This window comes from Macaca mulatta, chromosome 12 (genome assembly GCF_049350105.2).
Source record: "Macaca mulatta isolate MMU2019108-1 chromosome 12, T2T-MMU8v2.0, whole genome shotgun sequence".
NCBI lineage: Eukaryota > Metazoa > Chordata > Mammalia > Primates > Cercopithecidae > Macaca > Macaca mulatta.
The window spans coordinates 26,875,956-26,894,747 of record NC_133417.1 but is presented as its reverse complement, the minus strand read 5'-3'; the positions used below and the strand labels follow the sequence as shown (position 1 = coordinate 26,894,747).

The following is an 18,792-nucleotide window of genomic DNA, read 5'->3' as shown; positions in this document are numbered from 1 at the left end:
GTCGCCCAGGCTGGAGTGCAGTGGCGCGATCTCGGCTCACTGCAAGCTCCGCCTCCCGGGTTTACGCCATTCTCCTGCCTCAGCCTCATGAGTAGCTGGGACTACAGGCGCCCGCCACCGCGCCGGGCTAATTTTTTTTTTTTCTTGTATTTTTAGTAGAGACGGGGTTTCACCGTGGTCTCGATCTCCTGACCTTGTGATCCGCCCGCCTCGGCCTCCCAAAATGCTGGGATTACAGGCGTGAGCCACCGCGCCCGGCCTGTTTCCCTGCTTTTTAAAAATGTGTGTGATTGCATCAGTGCCCCACCTCACTGGAGATGACCGTATCACATATTTCTCTTAAGTTTAATAATGTGTAAAACCAGAATTCAAACGATAGATTAAAAGCTCTGTTTTCTGGCTGGGCACAACGAGGCGGGCGGATCACGAGGTCAGGAGATGGAGACCATCCTGGCTAACACTGTGAAACCCCGTCTCTACTAAAAATACAAAAAATTAGACACGCATGGTGGCAGGCGCCTGTAATCCCAGCGGCTCGGGAGGCTGAGGCAGGAGAATGGTGTGAACCCGGGAGGTGGAGCTTGCATTGAGCAGAGATCGCGCCACTATACTCCAGCCTGGGCGACAGAGCAAGACTCCGTCTCAAAAAAATAAAAAAATAAATAAAGCTCTATTTTCCCAGTTAATATTTGAGATATTTCAGAAATAAATGTACTACTCTTCATGAATCCATAATTTGTGGGCAGAATCATCTTTCTCTTTTCTCACGTCTGGCTTTATTTTCACTTTAGAATTAGTGATCTTAAAACTTTAGAGTTAGTCTGATCCATGGTTTAAAGTTGCATGTCAATTTACGTAGAATTTTACTGAAGACAGCATTAGCTTAATTCATAAAAGATATGTGGAGCTTCAGCTATATACAAGGCATTGCCCTTGGCATTGATGGGATAAAGATGAATTAGACATAGACTCTACCCTCAAGTAGCTTAAAAGATTAAAAAAATAAGAAATTGTTATAAGAAGCTATTAAAAAACTTGGTAAGATTCTTCTTGTATAACATTTAGCAATCTGTCATCTTAACCAAGTTCCATTTTGTTATGTGACCGTAAAAATAAGCTGTAAAATATATAAAATGAGATGGGTACATAGGGGTTTGTCCTAATTTTGCCGTTTCCCTTGTTGATGCTAGACTCGTTACATTAGGATAGATGGAGGTGTTTCATCTTCAGAAAGAATACATCTGGTTAATCAGTTTCAAAAGGATCCTGACACTCGTGTGGCTATCCTAAGCATTCAAGCTGCTGGCCAGGTAAGAAATTTTCAATGAAATGTCATTGAAATAAGAAAAAAGGCCATTCACTATAACTTTGGTTTATAAACTTATAATTTTCTATCTTGATGCCTTGTATAATAAATATTAATTCTTCTTCAGAGAGTTCCAGAAAGTATAATAGAAAGAGGCCTTGACGTCTTTGACACAGATCTCCTAAATTTTCAGGGAAAGTATGTCTTTGAAAGAATATAGTTTCAAAGAAGAGTAAGAAGTGTATAGTTAATTTGATTGTAATCTTTTTGCGTGACCTTTTTTCCTTCCTTTGAATTTGTATAGGCTTTTCTCATACCTGTCTCATATCCAACCCCTCACTTACTTGATTAGGTTTGAAGGCAAGTAAACAGAAATTCAGATTAAGACTGACTTAAATACACAAAGTTTAATTCTCTTATGTAGACAGTCCAGGCCTAGCATGATGTTTGCACAAAGTCCTTAGGACCTACACCCCTTCTCGCTTTCTGCTTTACCACTCTTAGCAAGTATCTCTTATCTAAAAGGGCTGCTAGAGCTTCATCATATCTGCAGTTCAAGCAGCTGCCTGAAGAAAAGCACACTGCATCTCACTGTCTTGTAGTTAGTCCCACAACCACACCTAATTTCAAGGGAAGCTGGGAAGAGTATCCTTTTTTCCATGTAGCTCCGCTAAAAATTGGGTGTTATGTTACAAAGGAATAAGAGAAGGATAGATATTAGGGAAAGTAATGGCAGTCTCTGCCACAGTAGATAAGAGGGGATCTTCTGGACTGTTTTTCTGCTAACATTCTAAAATATTTTGTTGTAAATGTCTAAGCTAGGATATTTAACATAGGGAAAAGTAATTGAGCATACTGCTGTTCAACCAAGCTGATACATGCCAAAGATCTGCTTTTACCCAGCTAATTAAAATATATAAAATTGTATACAGAGAGAAACTTTTATGAGGATGAAGCAGTTCCACAATTCACTGGGAGTTCTAACCAAAAGGACGGTTGTCTCAATGCTTCCCTCACGTTCAGTTAACCTTCCAATAATCGGAGTTATTTATCTGTTAGACTATTCCAACCATAGAGAATATCATCAAAAAGGGCTTAGAATTAGAAATGAAGTACTTAGAGCTAGGGAGGTGCTAAGTAGGAGAAAGCCAGACAGGAGAGTCTAGGACCTTTTGAAATTAATAATGTATGGGGCACTTACATTTTATTCAAAGCTGTTTCTGAAGACCTTATATAAATCAAGACTCATATACTTTAGGACTGATATCTCCATAGGAATAAAGGAAAGTAGAAAGGTCTTTGTTCTTGGTACTGTGAATCTTACATTATAGTTTAGCAGCTGCTTAGAGTGGTATTGATCTTGCCAGCATATTTTCCCTTTATGCTTGTATAGTCAAACGATGCTTTTTATAAAATTAAAGATGTCTCTCTTTAAAAACTACTTTTTATTGTTTCTGCATTATTTCTAATATTCTGTGGCATTTTCAGTCCTAAATAGCAGCATAGTTTAATATGTGTCTCTGTATTTTTATTACCTCTAACTTCTTTTTCAGAGACTGATTTTCAGTAAGTTTTTCAGCTTGAGAACTAGTACCACCATTTAATTAATGCTAGCATGATTTTGTTATGTGACATGAAAATATTTTAAGTGAAAATAACATATCAAAATAATAGCAGTCACAAAAGTCACTCACAGGAGTTTGGTGCGTGTGAACAACAAACAGCATTGATTAAATAATACTCTGAAAAAATGGCACATATTTCTGTTTACCACCTAATGTCATTTTACTGCTATATGGCTATAGCATAAGCATGGTTCACATTTCATTCAGCCTACCAACATTAAAGTCATGCATTTTTTGACACATTGTTTAGTTTGACACATTTTTTAGTTTGAGGGTTTTGCATTATTTCATATATTGATTATAAAGCAAGACTTAATGTTTTTATGTCACACTATTTGAAATTCATGAAAATGCAGTTGTACAGAAAATGCAATTGCATTGTATATATTGAGACATAGGCAGTAAATTTCAGCTCTTTGGAATATAACATGAGAAATATCACAGGAAGAAAATGGTATAACCAGAGACATTTTTTTCTTGCTTTATAACATGACAGTGTGAATTAAATGAAGAGGATGTAAATGCTGTCTGCCTAGTTGCTATAGATACCATATGTTGGAAATTGTATTCTCATTTATAAAGTATTTTATTAGATTTTCCAGTGGTAATGTGAATCCATTCATCATCAGAGAATAAAGTGATTTAGTTTATATACTTCCATCAAGCTGACTTTTGAAATTTTGAAATACCTTTCAAATGTGTTTTTTGTAGTTCACCTAGCTATGCTATGTTGCATTAAACATTCTTCATTTGCCTTTCATGAATTAAATCTTAATTTGGCCTAAAATAAACAACTAATTTGTTTTCAAGTCCTTCAGTGTTCTCCATTTAACATGTTCAGAAAGACTTTATTATATATGGCTGTATGTTACATTCTCAATTTATTTGCATCTCAATTTATTTGCTTTATTTCACTTAGGGATTAACATTTACTGCGGCAAGTCATGTTGTATTTGCTGAGTTGTATTGGGACCCTGGACATATAAAACAAGCAGAAGACCGAGCTCACAGAATTGGCCAGTGCAGTTCTGTGAATATTCACTACCTTATTGCAAATGGAACTCTAGACACCCTTATGTGGGGAATGTTGAATCGCAAGGTAAAGCTTGAATTTAAATCAAGTTAGCAGCTTACTTATTATTAACCATAGCCAACTGAGTTAAGAGGCTGAGTTTTAGTGTTTTCAGGCAAAGGATACTTAAGTACATCAAGATGATGATAATAATAGAGACCAAGTTAAGAAAAGGCTTCAATAGTAGTACCTTGCCTGCTCTCCTCTGTAATAAGAGAGGCATGAATTTCCACATATTCCTGTTATCTTCTAAGCCCTTCTACTACATTAGAGGGACAATGATGGGGTTGGCTAGCAAGGAAACATAATGTCGCACCATTGCACTCCAGCCTGGGCAAGACTGTGTCTCAAAAAAAAAAAAAAGGATTAGATGATTTCTGGGTTAGTTTGTTTGGGCAGCCATAACAAAGTACCATAGATTGGGTAGTTTATAAATAATAGAAATTTATTTCTCACACTTCTGGAGGCTAGAAGTCTGAGATTAGGATGCCAGTGTGGTTGAGTTCTGGTGAGGGCCCTCTTCCAAATTGCTGACTACTGCTTTCCCATTGTGGAAAGAGGTCAAGAAAGCTCTTTGGGGTCTCTTTTATAGGGGACTAAGCCCATTCATGAGGGCTCCACCTTCATGACCTAATCACCTCCCAAAAGCCCCACATCTGAACACCACCAACATTGGGAGTTAGGATTTTAACATCTGAATTTGGGGGGGATACAAGCATTCAGCCCATAGCACTGTTTTTCAATTAAGTGTTTTTAAAGCACTGAATGTAGATATTCAAAATGGCCAATCTTATGTTGGTTAAGTTTCAAAGCATATAAATATTAGAATAAAAGTTTTTATGAAGAAAGTGAATAGTATAATTTCTCAAGTTAGACTTTTTCTCATTAAGCATGGAACCATTGACTGGGTAATGGGTTATAATTTTGGATAATTATTGCTATGGTTTGAATGTTCATTCCCTCTAAAACTTACTTTGAAACTTAATCCCCACTGTGGCAGTATTGAGAGGTAGGCCATTAAGAGGTGATTGGCCTTCTTTCCCACCCTCTTCTAAAAAAAAGAAAAAAAGGTGATTGGGTCATGAGGGCTCTGCCCTCATGAATGGATTAATCCATTCATGGATTGAGGGATTAATGGGTTATCATAAGAGTGGGCCCGGTGGCTTTATTGGAAGAGGAAGAGAGACCTAAGCTAGCACCACTCAGCCCCGTTCCCCATAAGATGGCCTGTGCTGTCTCAGAATTCTGCAGGTACCCACCAGCAAGAAGCCTTCACCAGATGTGGCCCCTCAACCTTAACTTCTCAGCTTCCATAAGAAATAAGTTCATTTTCTTTATATATTACACAATTTCAGATATTCTGTTATAAGCAAAAGAAAACATACTAGATGTCAATGAAGAGTCAAACTGTAAAATATTTTAAGAGATTTACTCTGAGCCAAATATGAGTGACAGTGGCTCATGACACAGCCCCAGGAGATTCTGAGAACTTGTGCCATAGGTGGTTGGGCTACAGCTTGGTTTTATGCAAGGTGGGGTGGAGGGAGGCATTGGTTCCAGATCACAGGTGGATTCAAAGATTTTCTGGTTGGCAGTTGATTGAAAGAGTTTATCTGAAGACTTGGAATACCTGGGTTAAGATAAGGAGTTGTGGAGACCAAGGTTCTTCTTAGGCAGATGAAGCATGCAGGTAGCAGGCTTCAGACAGAATAGATTGTAAATATTTCTTATTAGACTTTTTTTTTTTTTTTTGAGAGATGGAGTCTTACTCTGTCGCCTAGGCTGGAGCACAGTAGCGTGATCTCAGCTCACTGCAACCTCTGCTTCCCGGGTTCAAACAATTCTCCTGCCTCAGCCTCCTGACCAGCTGGGACTACAGGTGCCCACCACCATGCCCAGCTGAGTTTTGTATTTTTAGTAGAGATGGGGTTTCACCATATTGACCAGGCTGGTCTCAAACTCCTGACCTTGTGATCCACCCACCTCAGCCTCCCAAAGTGCTGGGATTACAGGCATGAGCCACCACTCCTGGCCTCTTATTAGACTTTAAAAGGTGCCAGAATCCTTAGTTAATTCTCTCTGGGATCAGGATAAAGACCTGGAAAGGAACGGGGATTCTCTACAGAATGTAAATTTTCCCCACAAGAGAGAGCTCTGCAGAGCCATTTCATACAAAAGAAATATATTAGGGAGTAAAAGGTTTCCATTTGTTTTAGGGCCTGCTATCTGTCATGTTGGTGTCTTATTGCTACAAAGAATCTGTTTTGTCAGTCTTAAGATCTCTATTTTAATGTTAATGCTGGTCAGCTTTTTTGAGATGGAGTCTCACTCTGTCACACAGGAGTGCAGTAGCAGGATCTCAGCTTACTGCAACCTCCGCCTCCCGAGTTCAAGTGATTCTCCTGCCTTACCCTCCCAAGGAGCTGGCATCACAGGTGTCTGCCACCATGCCCGGCTAATTTTTCTATTTTTAGTAGAGATGGGATTTCTCCATGTTGGGCGGGCTGGTCTCAAATTCCTGACCTCAGGTGATCAGCCCCCCTCGGCCTCCCAAAGTATTGGGATTACAGGCGTGAGCCACTGCGCCTGGCCTGTTTCAGGTTTACTTTAGAATGCTCTTTGCCAAGAGGAGGAATCCGTTTAGTTGGTTGGGAGGCTTATAATTTTATTTTTGGTTTACAAAGATAATTATACTAATAAAGCCCATGCTATTTTGGAACAGTGAGATTTTCTTAGTGGGTAGCTTATGATTTAAATGCAAAATCAAGTTACTTAGTGAATTTCAGCTGTGAGGTGAACTGCTGAAAAATTCATTTACTTTTTCCTTTTGTAGGCTCAAGTTACAGGGAGCACACTGAATGGTAGGAAGGAAAAAATTCAGGCTGAGGAAGGTGATAAGGAAAAATGGGATTTCCTGCAGTTTGCTGAAGCTTGGACTCCAAATGACAGTTCTGAAGAGTTAAGGAAGGAAGCTTTGTTCACTCACGTAAGATTATATGCCTTACTCTTTTTTATTTTTTTTTTTTTAGTATCCTGAAACCATAACTTTGTATGTATGGTTTTAAATAGCAACTCTTAATTATTTATGGTATTGAAAGGAGACTTCACATAAAGCTGGAACCCCCTTAGAACCAAAAATTAACATTGTTTTCCAACAGTTTTCATACTTACTGTTCAGCTCCTCAGATAAACTGAATAAAATTCACAGTTCAGAAGAAAATATAGGAGGCTATCTTTATGACACTGAGAATAAGGAAGCATATATTAAATGTGCCTTAAAACGTGCAAATAATAAAGAAAAAGATTCAGATATTTGAGTATATCGAAATCAAAGGTTTTGTTATACAAAATGACCTGTATATAAGTCACACACTCAGTAAAGATATTTGCATTACAGTGTCCAAAGTATTTGAAGAATTTATACAACTCAATTAGTAAAGCATAAACAAGTCAACAGAAAAATAGGCAAAGAGCTGGGCATGGTGGCTGACACCTGTAATCCCAGCATTTTGGGTGGCTGAGGCAGGCAGATCACCTGAGGTCAGGAGTTTGAGACTAGCCTGGTCAACATGGTGAAACCCTGTCTCTACTAAAAATACAAAAATTAGCTGGGTGTGTTGGTGCACACCTGTAATCCCAGCTACTTGAGAGGCTGAGGCACAGAAATCGCTTGAACCACCTGAACCAGGAAGGCAGAGGTTCCCATGAGCTGAGATTGTATTGCTACACTCCAGGCTGGGCAACAGAGTGAGACTGTGTCTCTGTCTCAAAAATAAAAAAAAGAAAGAAGAAAAAAAAGAAAAATAGGCAAAGAATATGAGCATCAGAGGATACCTGAATAGCCAATAAACATGAAAAGAAGCTCTACCTCACTAAAATAAGGCAAATTGTAAAGATAATTTTCCTCTTTACTATTTATTAGTAAGTAATTAGGGGTCTAACAATTTCAAAGTATGTGACCCCCCCCATTCCCAAAACTTGTTACTGAGTGGTTTTAGCATTCATTAATGATATTTGCATGAATCACCTTTGAAATGGTCTTTCTTTTTTTTTCTTTTTTTTGAGACAGAGTCTCGCACTGTCGTCCTGGCTGAAGTACAATGGCGTGATCTCAGCTCGCTGCAACCTCTGTCTCCCGGGTTCAGGCGATTCTCCTGCCTCAGTCTCCCAAGTAACTGATATACAGATGCCTGCCACCATGCCTGGCTAATTTTTTGTATTTTTAGTAGAGACAGGGTTTCACTATGTTGGCCATGTTGGTCTCGAACTGCTGACCTTGTGATCCGCCCACCTCGGCCTTCCAAAATGCTGGGATTACAGGCTTGAGCCACCACGCCTGGCCTGAAATGTTTTTTCTAATTCCATCATTGCTTCTATATTTATTAGTTGTCATTTTTCTATAAAGAAGACATTTACCTCCCTGCTTTGAAAAAATATGACTATGGACCAGGCGTGGTGGCTCACAGACCTGTAATCCAGCCCTTTGGGAAGCTGAGGTGGGTGGATCAGTTGAGGTCAGGAGTTCGAGATCAGCCTGGCCAACATGGTGAAACTGCATTCCTACTAAAAAAAATACAAAAAAAAAAAAAAAAAAAAATTAGCCAGGCATCATGTCACATGCCTGTACTCCCAGCTACTCGGGAGACTGAGGCAGGAGAATCACTTAAATCCAGGAAGTGGAGGTTTTGGTGAGCCGAGATCACGCACCACACTCCAGCCTGGGTGATGGAGTGAGACTCTGTCTAAAAAAAAAGAAAAAATTACTATGAACTTAGGGGTTTCAATTATTGTTATTATTTAATGTGTTATAATCCTTTACCTTTTTTTCTTTTTAAGCTTAGATCTGGCTAATGGGCCGGGCGCGGTGGCTCAAGCCTGTAATCCCAGCACTTTGGGAGGCCGAGACGGGCGGATCACGAGGCCAGGAGATCGAGAGACGATCCCGGCTAACACAGTGAAACCCCGTCTCTACTAAAATACAAAAAAACTAGCCGGGCGAGGTGGCGGGCGCCTGTAGTCCCAGCTACTCGGGAGGCTGAGGCAGGAGAATGGCGTAAACCCAGGAGGCCGAGCTTGCAGTGAGCTGAGATCCGGCCACTGCACTCCAGCCTGGGTGACAGAGCAACACTACGTCTCAAAAAAAAAAAAAAAAAAAAAAAAAAGATCTGGCTAATGAAAGCTCCTTTAAACTGGCTCCTTTTTTAAAAAAACACATCCTTATAATTCTCTGAGTGCTTCCTTGCTTTCTGGCACACAATATATAACAGGTTCACCTTAATTTTTTTGCCCCAGACCTGGAATTGGCCCGTTTCTTTAAGGAGCACTTATTCCCTTTACTGTGGAGTGATATTTAGAAATTAGGATTTTTTTGTTGTTCCTCTGGGCTGTCATTGCCTCTAGGCTCTTTTCAATGTACAGAATATTTTCTCACGCATATGTAAGGATACATGCACAAAGATCTTTATTGTGTCGTTTTTTAGAATGCAAAAAATGGAAACAACCAAAATGCCCATCAATAGAAGAATGGATATGTAGATTGTCATATCTTGTAAAATGCTATTTAGAAGTTAAAGTGAATGAGTTATATTTATATGTATCAACATGATGAGATCTTGAAAACACAAAGTTGCTTTTTTTTTTTTTTTTTTTTTTTGAGACGGAGTCTCGCTCTGTCGCCCAGGCTGGAGTGCAGTGGCCGGATCTCAGCTCACTGCAAGCTCCGCCTCCCGGGTTCACGCCATTCTCCTGCCTCAGCCTCCCGAGTAGCTGAGACTACAGGCGCCCGCCACCTCGCCCGGCTAGGTTTTTTTTTGTATTTTTTAGTAGAGACGGGGTTTCACCGTGTTAGCCAGGATGGTCTCGATCTCCTGACCTCGTGATCCGCCCGTCTCGGCCTCCCAAAGTGCTGGGATTACAGGCTTGAGCCACCGCGCCCGGCCACAAAGTTGCTTTAAAAACACATGGCACACACACAGTATAGTCCATGTTTATGAGTACACATATGTAGTAAAACATAAACACACATTGGAAGAATATATATCAAATTTATAAAATTTGTTACCTCTGGGAGAGGAGAATGGATGTGGGGAACAATAAAAGTGTGATAGCAACTTCAGCAAAAATGTTTTATTTCATTTTATAAAAAGATCAGAAGTACAATATTAATATTTGTAAATTTTCAATGGTGGATACATAGATTTTTGTTGTATTCATTATACATTTCCCCCAGTCTCACCTCTAACAAATGCTATTTAGAGATTATTTATAAATTTAGTAAGAAATAATATATTAGAGAAATTTGTAATTTATAATGTCTGCTGTTTCCTAGCCTTTTTTTTTTTTTTTAATTCTTATTTTTTTAAAAGACAGGCTCTCTGCCTATCACCCAGGCTGGAGTCCAGTGGCATGATTATAGCTCACTGCAGCTTCAAAGTCCTGGACTCAAGAGATTCTCCCATCTCAGCCTCCCAAGTAGCTAGGACCACAGGCATGTGTTACTATGACTGGCTAATTTTTTATGTTTCGTAGAGACAGAGTCTCACTACATGGCTCAGGCTGGTCTCAAACTTCTGGCCTCAAGCAATCCTCCCACCTCTGCATCCCAAAACACAGAGATTGGAAGCATGAACTGCCACCACTCTTGGCCTTCTAGTCTTTTTGGGGTAATATGGTGTCAGAGTTACAGAGAGTTTAATTTTAATTTTTCAAAGAACTGATCAGAAATTATAGGAATAAAATTAATATTTACATTTTTTCTGATAATACAAAATTAAAAATTTAATGTGAAGTTTAATTTCATAAAAATACATTATGTGGAATCGTATTAATTTTTAATTATCTTATTTGGAGGTCTAGTACAATTTTTTTTCTAGAATATTAGAATATAATTCTGTGAAATATTGCTAAAAAATAGATCATTTATAATCGCGTTTAAAAAATGAGTTTTCTTTTTTCTTTTTTTTTCTTTTTGGAGATGGAGTCTTACTTAGTCGCCAGGCTGGAGTGCAGTGGCACAATCTCGGCTCACTGCAAACTCCGCCTGCCGGGTTCAAGCAATTCTCTTGCCTCAGCCTCCCAAGTAGCTGAGACAACAAGCACATGCCGCCATGCCTGGCTAATTTTTTGTATTTTCGTAAAGACGGGGTTTCACCCTGTTGCCCAGGCTGGTCTCCAACTCCTGAGCTCAGGCAATCTGCCCACCTCGGCCTCCCAAAGTGCTAGGATTACAGGCATGAGCCACCGCGCCCAACCAAGTTTTCTTTCAACAATGCTTATTATATTATATTCTGGTCTACAATAAAGTGAATAGAAATCCTAGCTATTTTTAAAATATATAAATAAACCTATGATTTGTGGCTGTTCTTTCTCTAAAACTTCCTATCAAACTATTTTTACCAGTTCATTTCTAAGATAGGTATTAAGAATTTGAAATAAATCTTCCTACATATGTATATGTTTATTGTTTTTAAAAGTTTATCTGAAGAAAATATGTATTTGTGTACACAATTTTAAAAAATCACCCATACCAAATTTTACTTTCTTGAGTTAGGTATATCTTTCATGGTTCAGTGTTGTCTTATATGTTTTCCAATACTTGTCTTTATACAAATGCAGTTTGATGTGAATTGGAATCCTAGAATGTAGGGATCTTTTGTTTGTTTTGGTTCGTTTTGCTTTGTTGGTATTTATTTGTTATATGGCCAGCATGTGAACTGTGCTTTGATTGACTTTAGGTGGGTGTGCCCTCTCACCACTCTGTCTATACCCTCCCAGCTTCATGCAGTTTAAGAAATGTTCAATTGGCCGGGCGCGGTGGCTCAAGCCTGTAAACCCAGGACTTTGGGAGGCCGAGATGGGCGGATAACGAGGTCAGGAGATCGAGACCATCCTGGCTAACACGGTGAAACCCCGTCTCTGCTAAAAAATACAAAAAACTAGCCCAGCGAGGTGACGGGCGCCTGTAGTCCCAGCTACTCCGGAGGCTGAGGCAGGAGAATGGCGTAATCCCGGGAGGCGGAGCTTGCAGTGAGCCGAGATCGCCCCACTGCACCCAAGTCAATAATATATTCAATATATTCCATATATACTTATTTTATACTTATATTATTATTGAGTAATATATTCAATATATACTTGACTATATAATATTCAATAATATATTCAAGTATATATAGTACACATATAGTATATATATACACTTGAATATATATTATTCAAGCATTTGAATAATACCTTAAATGAAACTAATCCACACAAATGTATGAGTGACAATTCTTTACCCATGCTAGATGTATTTACATTTTTTAAGAAATTACACTATTTATTAACCCAAATGAAACTCAAATTGAAGTCCAACTCAAGTAAAAAGAAAAAATTCCATCACCACAAGGAAAGATACTTTTGCACAGCCCAGTTGGCTGTCCCATAAGTAAGCAGTTCTGCCTTGGAATCCATCACCAGGGTCACTGCCTAAGATGTGGTCAGTCCAATTTCCACTGCTTCTTCCCTTCTTCTACTTCTGAATGTGTCTGACTTCTAAGTACTATTTTGGCTTTGAGGTGTTTTGATTTCCCTACAGTGGCTTCCATTGAGTGATAGTGTAGGTCATCTCCAGGCGGGAGAATGGCATGGATAATATTAGTGTATGTTATTTCTAAGCAACGAAAGGCTGTTTCTGAATAAAGCAAGCTGAGTGGAGTATTCAAATAGGGAGCCTCCTTCTGTCTCTGGTTTTCATTTTGCTACCATCATCTAACAAGTATCTCTTCCTCTAGCTCTAGCTGTGGGAAATTGGGGCCCTTCCCTTAACCTCTTTAGGGTCTTTTCTTATCCCCTTTTGCTCCTTTCTCCAATAATCAGCAACATTATATATCTAGCCATTTGAGTCCCTAGGTTACTAGGTGGCTTCTAAGCCCCCTTTCATCCATTATATATAAACTATAAAGTATCCTAAGAGAAACTTGGTACATAAATGATTCATAGGTGAGCAAAAAAAAAGAAAAAGTACTCTAATATAGTGTGGGTAATGAGTTCTGCTTGTGGTTAGGACATGTCTGCTTTCTGCTCAGCTTCTCTTCTTTTAATCTCAATGAGCCAGAGCTACTTCTATTTCCTTACTTCATACAGTAGTTATCTTTACATTTTGAGATGAATCTCTAGGAAATTCACAAATACAGCCAGAACGACACTTCCAGTCATTTCTTGCTACCTCTTGCATCAGCCCACTCTACAGTCTCTGCTTTCCTTTGCCAGTTGTTTTGTGTGCTCTTAGTTCAATGTGTCCTAGCGTTCCTTGCCTTCATTAGCCTCTCCCCATTTGCCTCCTTTCCTCACCCTGCTTCTGTCCGAGCCTCTTTGGCTTGCCTTTTCTCCATCACAATCATCCTTAAGTTCCCTGGCCTGCTGCCTCAAGGGCTTCTAGATCATCCTTTACCCAAAGCAAATTTACATTTCAAACACTTACATTTGCATTAAAAATGAGTAGAATGGTTGCTTGTCTGCTGCAAAAAATTGTATGTAGTTAGGAGAGCTCTTCAGAATTATTATTAAATTTAAAAATATGCCCTCAGGCCAGAGCTTGGTGGCTCTTGCCCGTAATCCAAGCACTTTGGGAGGCCAAGTCTCCCTTGAGCCCAGGTGTTTGAGACCTGCCTGGGCAACATGGCTACACCTTGTCTCTGTAAAAATAAAAATAAAAAAATAAGAAAATTAGCTGGGCATGGTGGTACACACGTGTAGTCCCAGCCACTTAGGAGTCTGAGGTGGGAGGATCACTCAAACTCAGGAGGATGATTGTACCACTGTACTCCAGACTGGGCAACAGAGTGAGACCCTGTCTCAAAAACAAAGACAAAACAAAGTTCTCAAAATTCAAAAAGAAACCGCATTTTTTATTAAATGCCAACATTGTATGAAATGTTTGCTTTGTTGTGGTAAAAAGTACAAATTAAAAATGTCTCACATATACAAAAAATAACCTTTTTTTCCTGCATATTGTCCAATTGAATAAATGGTAACAGCAAAAAGAAAGTTGACCACAGGAGCTGTGGCATTCGTGAAATCTAAGTCCCTCTTGTCCAAAATCTCTTCTTTCTGAATATGGTAAAGAACTGGTTTCTTAGGGTAACACATCTTAAATATTTATTTAATATATATTTTAGGAATTCGAAGAACTTTGTAGTTATTATGTAGTTAGTCTGCATAACAGCCTAATTAATAAGGACATGAGAGTAGCCTCATGGTTACAGAGAGAGACACACAAATGTCTCTGTCGTAGTTCTTGTCACATAACCAGGATAATTTAGGCATGTGGATACATTGTAGGGTGAGAAGGGCAGCATTTATTGTGTGAAAAGGGAAAAAAGGGAAACAGGGACTCTCAGCAAAGCGAGAGTCCTGCGAGCAGGCTTCGCGTTTCATGGATTGAATCCCCTGTTACCACCCAGGAACAGGAGAGGCCAGGCTCCTCCTTCCTGCAATGGGTGCTAACTCCCCAAGGCTCCACCCCATCCTCCCAGTGCCCAGGCAGGTTGGAGATTCTCCAAGGAGCCTTTTTACCTCACTTGTCTCAATAGCTTACATAACATTATGTTATTATTAGACATTTGTCTTATTTACTTTTATGACTTTAATACACTCAATAATAATGACTAACATCTATTGAGTTGTTATTTCTTGCAGCCATTGTGCTAAGCCCTTAATATTCAGGATCTTTCTTTTAAAAATAAACTTATTTAAATAAAGATGGGAATCTCACCATGTTCTCCAGGCTGGTCTCGAACTCCTAGGCTCAAGCAATCCTCCCACCTCAGCCTCCCAAAATGTTGGGATTACAGACCTGAGGACCACTCCAGGCTCATGATCTTTTTTTTTTTTTTTTTTTTTTTGAGATGGAGTCTCGCTCTGTCACCCAGGCTGGAGTGCAGTGGCTGGATCTTGGCTCACTGCAAGCTCCGCCTCCCGGGTTTACGCCATTCTCCTGCCTCAGCCTCCCGTGTAGCTGGGACTACAGGCGCCCGCTACCTCGCCCGGCTAGTTTTTTGTATTTTTTAGTAGAGACGGGGTTTCACTGTGTTAGCCAGGATGGTCTTGATCTCCTGACCTCGTGATCCGCCCGTCTCGGCCTCCCAAAGTGCTGGGATTACAGGCTTGAGCCACCGCGCCCGGCCCAGGCTCATGATCTTATTTAACCTTCAGAGCAGCATCATGAGGAAGATACTATTAACTTGCCTCACTAAATCTGAGAAAGGTTACATAATCTGCCCAAGGTCATACAGCCAATAAGTGGCACAGCTGGGGCAGAAAGTGCCAGACCTTTCTGCTCCAAAGTCTGTTCTCATAACTTTGCCACTCTATACTAGGTGCATTAGAGTTAACATATCGTGGGACTTCAACAAATGTGTGTGGAATGAATACAACATTGAAAAACTTCAATTTGGTTTAGCCAGGTTTCTAGGATGTAAGCCACATACAGGACATTCAAAAATCATTCATTATATAAACATTTATTAAGATTATATGAAATACAAGTCAAAACCACAATGAGATACCACGTCACACCCACTAGGATGACTAAAATAAAAAAGACAAGTATTGTCTATGATGTAGAGAAATTAGAAGACTCATATATTGTTGGTAGGAATGTAAAATGATGCAACCATTTTGTAAAACCATCTGGGAGTTCCTCAACATGTTAGACATAGAGTTACCATATGACCCAGCAATTGTACTTCCAAGGGAATTGAGAACATCTGTCTACCCAAAAATTTGGACGTGGACATTATGGCAGCATGATTAATAGTAGCCAAAAAAAGTAGGACCAGTCCAAATGTTTATAAATTGATGAATGGGTAAATAAAGTGTGGTTAATCCCTATGTTACCAGAAAGGGGTCTCAATCCAGACCTTAAGAGAGAAGGTTATTGGATCTCATGCAAGAAGGAATTCAGGGTGAGTCTACAAAGTAAAGTGAAATGATGTTTATTAGAGAAGTAAAGAAACTAAAGAATGGCTACTCTATAGGCAGAGCTGTGGCATGGGCTGCTTGACTGAGTGTACTTATGGTATTTCTTGATTATATGCCAAACAAGGGGTGGATTAGTCATGAGTTTTCCAGGGTTGCAAGTTCCTGGAACTGAAGGTTCCTCCCCTTTTTAGACCATATAGAGTAACTTCCAGATGTTTCCGTGGCATTTGTAAACTCTTTTGGTGCTGGTGGGAATATCTTTTAGCATGCGAACGCATTATAATTAGCATATAATGAGCTGTGAGGATGACCAGAGGTCTCTTTCATTACCATCTTGGTTTTGGTGGGTCTTGGCTGGCTTCTTTATTGCATCCTGTTTTATCAGCAGGGTCTTTGGGAAAAGACTTGTGTGTTGTGAAACCAGTCCTGCCAGGCTCCTGTCTCATCCTATGACTAAGAATGCCTAACATCCTTGAAATGCAACCCAGCAGGTCTCAGCCTCATTTTACCCTGCCCCTATTCAAGATGGAGTTGTTCTCGTTCAAATGCCTCTGACACATACAGTGGAATATTATTTGGCTTTAAAAAGTATACATGCGCTGGGCCTGGTGACTCACGCTTGTAATCCCAGCACTTTAGGAGACTGAGGCAGGCGGATCACCTGAGGTCGGGAGTTCAAGGCCAGCCTGACCAACAGGGAGAAACCCCTTCTCTACTAAAATTACAAAATTCGCTGGGCGTGCGCCTGTAATCCCAGCTACTCGGGAGGCTGAGGCAGGAGAACTACTTGAACCCGGGAGGCAAAGGTTGCAGTGAGCTGAGTTTGCACCACTGCACTCCAGCCTGGGCAACAGAGTGAGATGCTGTCTCAAAAACAAACAAACAAAAAGACACATACTACACCATGGATGACATGGATGAACCCTGAAAATTTGTTAAGTGAAAGAAGCAGGACAGGCCACTTCTTGTATAGCTCTTTTTATTCAGATTAGCCGGAATAGGCAAATCTGTAGAGACACAAAGTAGACAAGTACTTGCTAAGAGATTCAAGGAGAGGATGGACAGTGACTGCTGTCAAAGAACAGAATTTAGCCTGAAAAACATGGCAAAACCCTGTCTTTACAAAAAATACAAAAATTAGATGGGCATGGTGGCACATACCTGTAGTCCCAGCTACTCAGGAGGCTGAGGTGAGAGGATCACCAGAGCCCAGGTCGAGTCTGTAGTGAGCCATGATTTCTCCACTGCACTCCAGCCTGGGTGACAGAGTAAGACCCTGTCTCAAAAACAAAAAAAAAAACAAAACAAAAGAACAAAATTTTAACGAATTGACTTTTAAATATCTGATTGGGTTTTTTTGTTTGAGGAGGGTTGTTTTTGTTTTTAAGAGACAGACTCTCACTCTGTTGCCCAGGATTGTTCAGTGGAGAGGTCATAGTTCACTGCATCCTCAAAATCCTGGGCTCCAGTGATCCTCCTGCCTCAGCCTCCCAAGTAGCCAGGACTATCATCATGCCACCATGCCAGGTTAATTTTTTATTTTTTGTAGAGATGGAGGTCTCCTTATGTTGCTCAGGCTGGTATCAAATTCCTCAGCTCAAGCAATCCTCCTGCCTGAACCTTTCAAACTGTTGGGATTATAGGTGTTAGCCACTGCACCTGGCCCTGACTGGCTTTTATTAGCAAGTCATGAATTGGGCAGCATCCCATTTATGAACTAGAATTATGCTTCACTAAGCTGAGCAGAGCAGAGTGGGTGAGTTTTATAGGCAGAAAAGGAGAAACAGGGAACAGAAAAGAAAGCAGAAACAAGGAAGAAAAGCCAGATTAATGGTTTAAAAGTTATTTTCCTTGTAGGGGTAAAGCAGAGAGGACTTCCTCATCATGCTGGTTCAGGTTGACTGGGCCCCTTTTGATTGCTGTGAATCTCCTGGGTGTGTGTGTGTATGTGTGTGTGTGTGTGTGTGTGTGTGTTGTTTTGTTTTTTTTAAACTGCCCTGTTTTTAAGTTCAGTTTGATTAAGTGGCACCTAGCATGTGTTACTCCATCCTGGTTTGCTCTGGTCTTTTGGGTCCTAGTGTAGGAGCTCAGACTAAAACAATGGCTTCACATACATTTTATTTAACATTGCCTAATGAGTATAGGGTTTCTTTCTAAGGGTAATGAAAATATCCTATGGCCGGACGCGGTGGCTCACGCCTGTAATCCCAGCACCTTGGGAGGCCGAGGCAGGGAGATCACCAGGTCAGGATACCAAGACCAGCCTGGCCAACATGGTGAAATTCCATCTCTACTAAAAATACAAAAAAATTAGCTAGGTGTGGCAGCGGGTGCTTGTAGTCCCAGCTGCTCGGGAGGCTGAGGCAGGAGAATGGTGTGAACCCAGGAGGCGGAGGTTGCAGTAAGCCCAGATCACGCCACTGTACTCCAACCTGGGCGACAGAGCAAGACTCTGTCTCAAAGAAAAAAAAAAGAAAAAAGAAAATGTTCTACAATTAATAAAGTCTGAATATACTAAAATCATTGAACTGGACACTTTAAAAGGGTGAATTTTATGGTATATGGATTACATCTCAATAAAGCTGTTTTTTGTTTTATTTTTTTCAACACTGAGTCTCACTCTTGCCCAGGCTGGAGTGCAGTGGCATGATCTTGGCTCACTGCAACTTCCGCCTCCCAGGTTCAAATGATTCTCCTGCCTCAGCCTCCCGAGTAGCTGGGATTACAGGCGTGAGCCACCACGCCCATCCACAGCTGTTATTTTTTTTAAAAGACTATATGCTAAATTTTGAGAATGCAAAGATAAGGAAAATAGTTAACTTTCC

At 40.1% G+C, this 18,792-nt stretch overlaps 1 protein-coding gene across 22 annotated transcripts in view; it reads left to right on the top strand.

The window, feature by feature from the left end:
• ZRANB3 (zinc finger RANBP2-type containing 3) overlaps positions 1-18,792 on the top strand; it is a 321,989-nt gene that overhangs the window by 237,536 nt on the left and 65,661 nt on the right. For all 22 annotated transcript variants that reach the window (XM_077956903.1, XM_077956894.1, XM_077956902.1 and 19 more), the window contains 3 exons: positions 1,191-1,310; positions 3,851-4,030; positions 6,837-6,989. In XM_077956903.1, the coding sequence (XP_077813029.1) occupies positions 1,191-1,310; positions 3,851-4,030; positions 6,837-6,989 (453 nt within the window). The remainder of the gene's footprint in view (positions 1-1,190; positions 1,311-3,850; positions 4,031-6,836; positions 6,990-18,792) is intronic.